Source organism: Benincasa hispida, chromosome 4, assembly GCF_027475165.1.
Source record: "Benincasa hispida cultivar pf3 chromosome 4, pf3_genome.v1.1, whole genome shotgun sequence".
NCBI classification, from domain to species: Eukaryota; Viridiplantae; Streptophyta; class Magnoliopsida; order Cucurbitales; family Cucurbitaceae; genus Benincasa; species Benincasa hispida.
This window is the reverse complement of record NC_143481.1, coordinates 10,787,904-10,799,377: the sequence shown is the minus strand read 5'-3', so window position 1 is coordinate 10,799,377 and position 11,474 is coordinate 10,787,904. Positions and strand designations below refer to the sequence as shown.

The window sequence follows — 11,474 nt, the reverse complement described above, 5'->3', positions numbered from 1 at the left end:
AGAAATGCTTAATTGCTAAAGAAGTTTTAAGAAAAACTACAATATTTTTCAAAACAATTTGAAAAAAAATATATATTTTTAAATATGAATTATAATTAATTTACTTATCAAAACATTTATTTATTAAATATATATAAATTTTGTAATTAAGTATTAAGTTATTTAATGATATAAAAAATATATTCATTAAATTAGTTTTAATTAATTTAAATAAAATATTCATATAACTTATTGTAATTAATTTTAAGTCATTCATTAATTATTTATAGTCACTTAATTTGTGTCTATTTCTTGAAAGTCATTTGGATTAGTTCACTAGTTAGTGATAGTTATATGAGATTCATTGGCTTGATATCCTAAAACTAATACAAAATACAAATCCCATTAATTTTCTTACAAATATGACACTATTTCCCTGCATAATCCAATATATTATTTTTAGCGATATTATTACTAGGCTATCAAATTGAGTTTAACTCAACGATAATTGACATGACTTTCATCTCTAAAAGTTGAATGTTTGAATTTCCAATCCTACAATTATTATATTAAAAAAATATCTACAATAAGAGTGAAATAACTTTTGAAAACGAATATGTACTTTCTTCTTAGTTTCGAGAGTCTTGAACTATTTTCGAATTTAAGAGACTACTCATATCAATTCTTAAATGCTAAGAGATGAAATAAATATCAATTTCACGTCCAAGGACAAACATGTGTTTTGCTTTACAAAAATATCTAAGTTTACTTTTATAAAAGAATCATCATGGAGGTATTATATCTAATTTAGTTTTAAATACCCACTAATTAGATTGACATTTAAACCTTTTTTTTTAATTTTAAAAGTACTAATTTTTTTTCTTTTGTCGAATAGATGCTTGAAATATTCACAAATTTAAAATACTAATTGATATATTGGATTTAAAATTGAAATTTATATGTATTACAGATAAAAATAATTAATTTTATATTTAATAATTTTGTAAGTTCTACAAATAATTTAGAATTGGTCAAGGACCTATTAGATATCAAATTGAAGATTCAAGAACTTATTAAAAACAAAATGAAAATTCAAAGACTTATTAGACATGTTTTAAAATTCACATTTTAAAAATCATATAGACATAGATTTGAAAGTTAATAAATCTAACATTTTTTACCCTCAAGAAACTGTTTTAGTACATTTTTTTGAAGTAGTTTTGATGATACAAATGGACTAAAATTAAGTATTTGATAGTACAACACTAAAGGGATGGATGGAAGTGAACATACTATTTTAGTTTAGTTTATTTTGATTAATGTATTTTTAAAATATTCATCTTGGTTTTTATATTTTCAATTTTAATTATTTTAGTATTTAAATTTTAAAGAAGGATTATTTTAATTCCTTAAATATTTACTTTTAAAAGCATAAAAATTGGAATGAATATTTTAAAAACATAAGAATCAAAATAAAATAAAGTTAAAAATATTATCTCTAAAATAAATATTTTAAAAATATGAATACTGAAATGAAATAAAAAGGAAGAAAAGTAGTATTTAAACATAATTGTATCAAACATTTTTATAAAAAATTTTTTTATTGTTGTCATTATCTTTGCCGTCCTGTCCCTTTTTTTTTTCCCTTTATATCTCATTTCCGTTACTCCGTTTTTCAGAATTTCAGATATGAAAATGAAAATCAGAGAAAAATCCAGGAGTTTCAAATATCTTTCCAAGTTCAGCGGACTCACCGTTGCCGCCGCCGCCGCCAAGCCCAAAGACGTTCCTTCTTCTCCGGCTGTCTCTCCGTCGCCGGAAATGGATCCCGGAATCTGGAGTCGACTACCACCGGAACTTCTCGATCACATACTCTCTTTTCTCCCTCTCAGAACTTATTTTAATCTAAGATCCACTTGTAAGCATTTCGATTCTCTCTTATATTCTCCTTCCTTCGTCTCTAAGCATTCCGATTCCTCTTTCTCTTCCTTTCTCTTGCTAGCGCATCCTCAATGTTTCAGTCAGTTCCCTCTCTACGACTCTGCTCTCGGCACTTGGCGGAGCTTCCCACTCTCTCTTTCCGTTTCGCTTCTTTCCGCTACTCCTTCTACTGCTCTTCTTTCCACCGCCAATGGTCTCGTTTGCTTCTCTCTTCGCAATTCATGTTCCTTCGTTGTCTGTAATTTCTTGACCAAATCTTCTCGACTCATTGAATTTCCCTATCATCCATTCGCATTCGAGCTTCTCACGTTGGTTTCCGTGCCCCTAGGGTACAAGATTTTCACGCTCTTCTCTGATTCCGCCTTGGTCTTCGATTCCAGAGATCATTCCTGGCGAAGATTCGACAATTTCGAACCGATTCTCGGGGATAATCATCGTCAAGAAGCTGCTTACTATAACGGCCGTTTGTATTTTGTTACGCCTGAGCCCTTCTCTATTGTTTCCTTCGATTTGGATAATGGCGAGTGGGAGCAAACAGATATTGTAATGCCTGAGGAGCTCACGTTTGTTAGATTAGTGAGCGATGGAGATGGGAAACTGTACATGATCGGTGGAACAGGAAGGAATGGGATCTCGAGGAGCTTGAGATTATGGGAATTCTCTGAACAGAGAAATTGGGTGGAAGTTGAAAGTGTACCACAAATGATTTGTAAGAAGTTCATGTCGATTTGCTACCACAATTACGAGCACGTTTATTGCTTTTGGCATCAGGGAACCATCTGTCTTTGTTGCTACACTTGGCCGGAGATTTTGTACTACAAATTTTGCAGGAGATCTTGGCATTGGCTTCCCAAATGCCCTTCTCTACCGGAGAGATGGAGCTGTGGTTTCAGATGGTTTTCTTTTGTGCCAGAACTGTACGCATCTGCCTAACTTGTTTCACTCTGTCATTTTGTTCTTACTTTGGTCAGTCTGTGTGTTATGTGTTTGTAGAAATGCTTCTTAAGGAAGCTCTTGAATCTGCCAGAGCTGAGTCTTTTCTATAGAAACTATCATATTAGATATCATGGGTTCCACGACCAGAGGAGATTAACTCTCTATTGATGATGTCCTCGGTGGGATTTTCAACGCATCTCGAGATGGTATTTCTTTGGGTTTAACTTTTTAGGTTTCATCTAGAAAAGATTAGCTCGTTGATTGATTTTATAAATATTATGAGGAGCCATATCTTTCAATATGGGATCATATACAACAATAATTTATGTTCATCTCTTTCTTGAGCTTTTTGGGTTCCATCTGATGCAAATTGCTGCTTGACTTGCTAGAAAGTATTTAGTTGAGGATACAAGTTATTGACTTTTGGGGTTCAAATTGTGATGCCCATAGTGAAAAAGTCAAATGATTTGCTTAAAATCTAGATCAAAGACTTGTACATAAACTTAGATTTGCACATGTTTCATTATCAGATTCACTTTTTGTATTATATTGCAACTTTCACTGGCCATAAAACTAATTTCCTTTTTGTTAGCCATTCAACCTGAAGTTGGATAAGACGGATTCGTTTGACTTCTCAATCGAAAATCAATTGAGTTATACTCAAAATCAACCTACAAACCAAAATTTGGTCACACAAACTTAAATTTTCATAATCTATCAATTGTACCATTTAAATACAAATTATACAAAAAGTAGAGATGTTTGGCTCATGAAGGTTCCTCCTATCCCACAAATTTTCTTGTCCTAATCTACAAATTTGCTGAAGATATATAAATCCGGATGGATGAAACTCTTGATAGAAACAGTAAACGAAATAGATTTTTGTATCCTTTAATTTATGAAAGATTGTGGCACAGATATGCCATTAATGCAACAACACCCACAATGTGACAAATTTGCATTTTGCAAGCAGCGTCAGCAGCTAAGCTGGGCCTTCATTCATCTGTTTAATTTATTTCCCCCACAAACTTTACGGCAAAAGATACTTTCAAAGAGCTTTTTTGAAAATAAATAAATAAGCCACTTTTTAAGAAAAGGCAATGGCAGGTCCCTACTTCACGTAATTTTTCCTCTTATAAATAAATTGATAACACGTTGCTTGTCAAAATAATAATAATAATAAAATTGAAAAGACGTTTTCAAAGTCAACTGTTGTGAAGGAAAATTTCGTAGGAGCAGCTTGCCCTGAGAGACGAAATTAGAGAAGTGGATTCTAAATAACTAACGTGTTCGAAAAATTGGATGACTCAAAAAATTTGATGAACCTAATTCAATCATCAATCGATATGATTTGGATTAGATTATTAATATATTTGGGTTGAGTTGACTTCCAATGAAAACTTTAGAGAAATGGTGTGAAATGATAGATTTTGAAAAATGTCCAAAAGAAAGTTATCCTGAAATATGGTAAATGAATATTTTGGTTGACATTTTTTTTTTTGTCTTATTTACCCTTATTGTTGTATAAGAGATATTTAAAGAGTTTGTATCCATTAAATCTTATCAATATTGATTTTAATATTCAAATTATAGTTTACAAATTTACGACGGTATCTTTTCCCTTTTTTAGAAAAATCTATTATCTTTCCAATTTTTAGATTTAAATGTAGCTTCACCTCCTCCTCCCAATCTCTACGTTAGTTTGGATTGCATGATATTATTTTAGATATTGGTTTTAAGAATTAAGATTAGATTTTTTGTGGTTAAGTTTATTAAATTATTAGATTTTTTTTTTCAAAATTGAGCATAATTATATAGATTAAGTTGTAGAGGTATTTTTGTCAATTATTAAAATTTAAATAGTATCAAAATTAGTCATTCGACCATTTTCATAAAGAAAATTATGTTTGGCCATTTTTCAAAGCTTTTTATGGAGTGAGTTGGTTGGGTTCGCAAAAAATAACGAGAACTAAACTGAAATTATTATTAATATTAAAAAGTGTGTTTTTTTTTCACTTGAAATACAATCATATATACATATATTTATTTTAATATACTTAATTTCATATTTTTTTCATAGATTATTTATTATCAAAGAATTATTTAAAATAATTTTTTAACATTATGAAAATAAGTTTTTCATAATATAATTAAAATTGTCTTGATAATCTTATTTCAATATGTGAAAATAATTAAGTAAATATTTGGATTGGGTTCATTATTTAATAAGAATTGTTTGGATTGATGGAGTTGGATCTAAAAAGTATTCAACCCAATCAACCCAACACGCAAACATTCTTATTAAAAAACATCAATTTTATAATTTATTAATGTTGCAGGTTTCACGACTTCACAATTTCACTTTTTGTCTCGTAATCCCAACTCATTCACACTTAACATGTTGGGGAAGAGTAAGAATTTAGAAAGAAATTGTTCCTTTATTATGGATTCCATGACTCAACAATTTTTAGACTAAATAACTTTGTTCCATATCTAAAATGTCCCTTTGAAAAGAAAGAAAGAACAATTGCCAATGAAAAATAATCAGCAAAAGCATGAAAATATGAGCATTTGACATTGATAATCTTTGCTTACAATGTTTGAATTCATCAAACTTTTTAATTAGCTAAATCAATGACGAAAAAACTTCGTTTATTAGTTGTGTGGGGTTCAACTTAGAAAAAGGACAAGCTTTACATTTATTTAAAGTGATGCAGTACGCATTTGTATAGTTAAATCAATTTAAAGCTAAAGTTTCAAAGAATTTTAATTTTGCCATTAACAATTTGATTCTGACGTCTTCTACTGAAGATATTTAATTATTTAAAGAGAGTATAACTCAATCGTATCTAACAACAATTAATTTGTATTATTTTTATTAAGATCAAAGTTCAGAACCTCACCCTTACACTATTTGTGTTAAATAAATTAAGCTAAAAAATAATCTTGATGTTAATATTGTCTTCCATCCATATTAAATCTCCATAACTAGAAAATAAAAGGTGCCACATCATTTAAAAACTACAACATCCACTTCATCTTTATATATGGTCAAATAACTTTAGATACCATTTAAAAATTAAATCATATTCCAAAGATCAGGCAACATTAAATCCCAGGGAAAAAATATAATATATATATAAAGAAAATGTTGGAAGTTCATCTGCTTCAAAATATAATATAGATAGAGTTGAACCAAATTGGGAAGCGAGGCCCATATTCACTTCTGCAGGCCCAATAGTTTCTGCCCAATAGCTCATTTTCGCCTTATAAAGCCCAATACTGTCAGACCCATCACGGCGGCAACACATTTAAATATGCAGTGATTAGAAAAATAACATGAAAACCAAAATGGTGTAATAAATTAATATGGAACAAAAAGATATTTTTTTAGCACAAAATTACAAATTTAGTATTTAAATTTTAAAACTTGTATTTATTTGGTCCATAGATTTAAAAAAGTATAAATTTTTAAACTTTTAACGTGTGTATAATAAGTCTTAAATTTTTTGAATTTTTAACTTTGTGTTTAATAGAGTAATGTTAGAGTATATGTTATAGTATTTAATATTAAATATAATAGGTTTAGTTTATGTTAGATTTATTTTATATGTAAAAGCTATTGAACCTATTTTAATCCTTGTATTTAAATTTGCTTTCATCTCCTTGTATGTTGAGAAATGCTAATCGTAATTCTCCAATATTTCTCCATCTCTCCCTACAATCATCTCAAATAATATGTCTTTAGCTTTTAGATTTTTTTATTAAAAAATCAATGGATCTATTAAACACAAACTTGAAGTTTAAATTTTATTAGATATAAATTAAATTTTATATCTAACAAATCAATTAATTTTTTAAAAAAGTCGTAAATGCTAAGAACGTAGTAGACATAGTTTATGCCTATTAGACATTATTAAAGTCTAATAATCTATAAAATACAAAATTAAAACTTCATGAATTAAATTTGTATTTAAATTATTTGACTTATTTTAATACTTTTACAAAGTTTTAAACTAAGCTTTCTATGCAAAAAAATTTTTTGAATCTTCCATGGTATCCATAATTTTTATCACCAAACATTCCAAATTTACTCTATAATTTTAAAATTTATATTTATTTAGTCTGTGAATTTTTAAAAATGTCAAATATGTCTAAACTTAGAATTATGCATCTAATAAATCTCTCAATTTTTAAATTTGTTTCTAATTCAAAATTATAATTTAAAGTTCAAAGTTGGAATATATTTTATAGTTTGATTATAGATATCTAACACGTCAAATCTTTTCTAGTAAATTTGAATGATTCATTAGAGTTAGATATATGTGGCCCCTACATCAAGGAAATGAGACAAGTAATAGAAATTGATGATATATACACTTAACTCTTGCATAAGGTCTTCCATATTTGATCATCAATGGCAGCTGGTCTATACTTCTGGTTTTCTTTGATACCCATTCTTTGGCTGTGCCCTATCTTGACAGAAACTGATAATTACATCGTCCACATGAACTCAGCCGCCATGCCTAAGCCTTTTGCTAGCCGCCATAGCTGGTACTCTGCCACCATTTCCTCTGTTCTGCATTCTTCTTCTTCTTCTTCTTCTTCTGCATCTTCCTCCTCCAAATTGACCCATTCTTATAACCATGCCATCGATGGTTTCAGTGCAAGTCTCAGCCCATCTGAGCTTGAGGCTTTGAAAAATTCCCCTGGCTATGTGTCCTCTGTTCTTGATTCATCGGTTCGTGTTGATACAACTCACTCCTCTCATTTCCTTGGTCTGAGCTCCAACTTTGGTCTCTTGCCCATCTCTAATTATGGCAGTGATGTTATAATTGGGTTTGTGGATACTGGAATTTGGCCTGAAGGTGAGAGCTTTAATGATGATGGGATGTCTGAAATTCCATCTAGATGGAAAGGAGAATGTGAGCGTGGTACTCATTTCAATGCCTCATTGTGCAACAAGAAGCTGATTGGAGCTAGGTTTTTTAACAAAGGACTGCTTGCTAAGTTTCCGAATATAACAATATCGATGAACTCGACACGTGACACAATCGGTCATGGAACTCATACGGCGACCATTGCAGCAGGTACTGTCAAATCACCAATCAACTTAAAATCTTAAATTGATGAGTTATGATAAAAATTTAATTTTATTTGTTACAAAATCAACAAATAAAGAAAGTGAGAAACGAAAATAGTAAAGGTTGACAAAAGTATTTACGTGGTTCACTGCTACATCCAAAGATAGAGGAAAAGACCAGTTTATTATTAGAGAAAAATATCATATTAGAGAGACATCTCTAGGGTTTGATGGTTTATTTATACCGCACCCCAAACATACAAAGAACATAAATGCATATTCAATTTAGTCATTCAGAGTGTCAAATAACAACTTCGAGGTATTTTGACCATATCAATACTTTAACACTATTGAACAAAGAAACAAACGTTAAACTTTATACAATGATACCATGTTAAATCATCAATCAACTCAAAAACTTAAACTGATGTAGGAAGCTACGTTAAAGAGGCGTCGTTTTTCGGCTATGGTCGAGGAACTGCCAGAGGTGTGGCTCCACGTGCACGGATAGCAATATACAAGGCCATATGGGAAGAGGGTAATGCAGTATCAGATGTAATAGCTGCAATCGACCAGGCAATTTCAGATGGCGTTGATGTCATATCTTTGTCACTCGGTCTCGACGGGGTTCCGTTGTACCAAGATCCAGTTGCTATAGCCACATTCGCCGCAGTGGAGAGAGGTATTTTCGTGGCGACAACCACCGGAAACAATGGACCTCAGCTTGGGACAGTACACAATGGAGCTCCTTGGGTTTTGAATGTTGCAGCAGGCACAATGGACCGCGATTTTGGAGGTACAATTACACTTAGCAATGGAGTTACAATTTTGGGATCATCCTTATTTCCTTTAAACTCAACCATGGATGTTTCTCCACTCCCCATTGTTTTCATGGGTGGATGCCAAAATTTAAAGAAACTCAAACGAATTGGATACAAGATTGCGGTATGTGATGACAAAGATGAGTACTACTCCTTAAGTTCACAAGTTGACAATGTTCAAAGTGCAAATGTTGCCTTAGGAGTTTTCATTTCCAATATCTCTGATTGGGATAACTTAATCCAAACATCATTCCCTTCAATTTTCCTCAGCCCATATAATGGTAACATCATAAAAGATTACATAAAAAAAAGCTCTGACCCAAAAGCAGAGGTGAATTTCCACAAGACAATACTTGGGACAAAGCCAGCACCAAGTGTGGCTCGTTACAGCTCAAGAGGGCCATCAATGAGCTGCCCATTTGTGTTAAAGCCCGACATTATGGCGCCTGGTGATGCCATTTTAGCTTCATGGCCTCAGAATGTAGCAGCCATGTATGTTTACTCAGACCCAATTTACACCAAGTTTAATATAATGTCAGGAACTTCAATGTCTTGCCCGCACGCCGCCGGGGTTGCAGCCCTTCTCAAGGTTGTACACCATGGGTGGAGCCCTGCAGCGATTCGGTCGGCAATGATGACCACGGCCGATGTCGTAGACAACAATCAAACTTCTATCAAAGACATTGGCAACAAGAACAGATTTGCTAGTCCTTTAGCCATGGGTTCTGGCCATATTAATCCCAACAAAGCCATTGACCCGGGATTGGTCTACGACATGGGAATCCAAGACTATGTAAATCTTTTATGTGCATTAAACTACACAAAAAGTCAAATCCAAACAATCACTCGATTGGACTCAAACGACTGCGAAAATCCATCGATGGACTTGAACTACCCTTCTTTTATCATAATTGTGAATACTAGTAATTCAAAGACAAGTAAAGGAGAAATCTTAGGAGAATTTAAGAGGACATTGACCAAGATTGGAGAGAAGAGAGCTACATATGAAGCAAAGTTGAGAGGCATGAAGGGGTTCAAAGTGGGAGTGAATCCAAAGAAATTGGAGTTCAAAAGGAAGAATCAAAAGTTGAGTTTTAAGCTGAAAATTGCAGGGACTGCAAGAGTTAAAAGAGAAAACGACATGGTTTTTGGTTATCTGAGTTGGGTGGAGGTCGGAGGTGGACATATTGTTCAAAGTCCTATAGTGGTTGCCGGCCTAAGATCGTATTGGAATTAAGGTCACGTTTACACTAGTTGAAAGATAATCCATCAATGGTAATATAAAAAGTGAGTCCTAGTTGATTTTTTTTTGTTAACTTACCTTCAATAATCATAATGAGTTGTAGGGCCCGCATCGAAATTTGTAATCAAATCATGTAATTTAATCGAAGAATGAAGAGTGCTCAATCTAATTAAGATCACATTACCGTTATCGTTATATTTACAAATATTGTTATTATAACACTATGAAAATTATAAATTTGCTAATTTATTGTTATCTTTATCATTACTGTCATTACGTTACCTTTACTGTTACCTTTACCCTTACTGTTACTATTAGGGTCAAGTAATAACGGTAATGATAATGATAACAGTAAAATGTGACAGATTCATAATTCTAGATAAATGCGATTACAATCAATCCAATTACATTTGCGATTCAGATTAATTACAATTGATTCGCCAATGAAATTCTATTTCAATCACACCAATTTTTACGACAGTTTGATAAATGTGACCTAACATATATCTGAATGGCATGTGATTATTTCCATATAAGGGAAAAGCTTGTAGAATAAGAAATAAAAACAGGATTGCACATTCAAAACCTAATCTAAGACAAACATAAGATGAATGGCTTTGTTAATTTTAACACGTTTCTTTTTCTTTTTGCATAAATAACAGAAAACTTTCAAGCATTAACAAAGTGGTTATGAAGTTAACCAATGAAATTTGATGTAGGAATTTGAAAATGATGAACAACATCTTTGGATGAGTTTTATTTTCTCAAGTTTCTTTAGAAAATCACTTGCTCTAAAGAAAATATTAGTACAATTTGAGACAGAATAAAGGTCTTACTAATAGATAAGAGAGAAAATATAAATAATTAATGAATGCGTTGTGATATTTGAAAAACATTTGAAGAGGAATGAGATATAACTCATCTTTGGAGATTAATTCTTGTTGTCCCATTAATTGATTCCATGTCAAAATTTGAGAAAGTAGTAAGCACTAAATCTCAAGAGGAAACATTCCTCGTTCATTAAAATTTTAAATTACACTACAAATTTAATTGTCATTAACAATATTGTCTGAGCTTATGTATTAATTAGAACTATATCAAAGCAATGATTTGGAGCGACATCCTATTGAAAATTTCATAAAATAATCCAAATCTCAAAAACACTTTTCTATGGATGACCTATTCCTAAAAACTTATCTATGATTGACCTTTTGGTCATGTGAAATACCAATTTTATCCCCAATTTAAAAAAGCCCATAAACCACACCACACATCTTCTTCCTTCAACGATTTCTTCAGCTCTTCATTCAATATGTATTCAATGCAACACTAACATTCCATCGACGTATTTATTCCCAACTAATATTCTACCAATAGCATTGAATAACATTGATATCAAGAATGGAAGATCACTCTCAGTTATTCATTTTCCGTCAAATGCTTTTCATTCTCTCATTGTTCCCTCAGAGTT

At 31.5% G+C, this 11,474-nt stretch overlaps 2 protein-coding genes across 2 annotated transcripts; both read left to right on the top strand.

Moving 5' to 3' along the window:
• The first annotated feature begins 476 nt into the window (after positions 1–476).
• On the top strand, positions 477–3,188 carry LOC120075827 (Galactose oxidase/kelch repeat superfamily protein). Its single transcript, XM_039029515.2, has one exon. It carries the CDS (start codon positions 1,669–1,671, stop codon positions 2,851–2,853), a length of 1,185 nt encoding a protein of 394 aa, XP_038885443.1. The 5' UTR covers positions 477–1,668; the 3' UTR covers positions 2,854–3,188.
• Positions 3,189–7,210: 4,022 nt separating this feature from the next.
• On the top strand, positions 7,211–10,150 carry LOC120076067 (Subtilisin-like serine endopeptidase family protein). The gene is made up of 2 exons (XM_039029848.2): positions 7,211–7,946; positions 8,373–10,150. The coding sequence occupies exons 1-2, from the start codon at positions 7,274–7,276 to the stop codon at positions 9,995–9,997; spliced, it is 2,298 nt and encodes a 765-aa protein (XP_038885776.1). The 5' UTR covers positions 7,211–7,273; the 3' UTR covers positions 9,998–10,150.
• The last annotated feature ends 1,324 nt before the right edge of the window (positions 10,151–11,474 follow it).

Bases quoted from the DNA above. Each gene is read 5' to 3' on its own strand.
- LOC120075827 (XM_039029515.2), top strand. From the start codon at position 1,669: ATGAAAATGAAAATCAGAGAAAAATCCAGGAGTTTCAAATATCTTTCC.
- LOC120076067 (XM_039029848.2), top strand. From the start codon at position 7,274: ATGGCAGCTGGTCTATACTTCTGGTTTTCTTTGATACCCATTCTTTGG. The intron at 7,947-8,372 runs GTACTGTCAAAT...AAACTGATGTAG, and splicing joins TACGGCGACCATTGCAGCAG to GAAGCTACGTTAAAGAGGCG.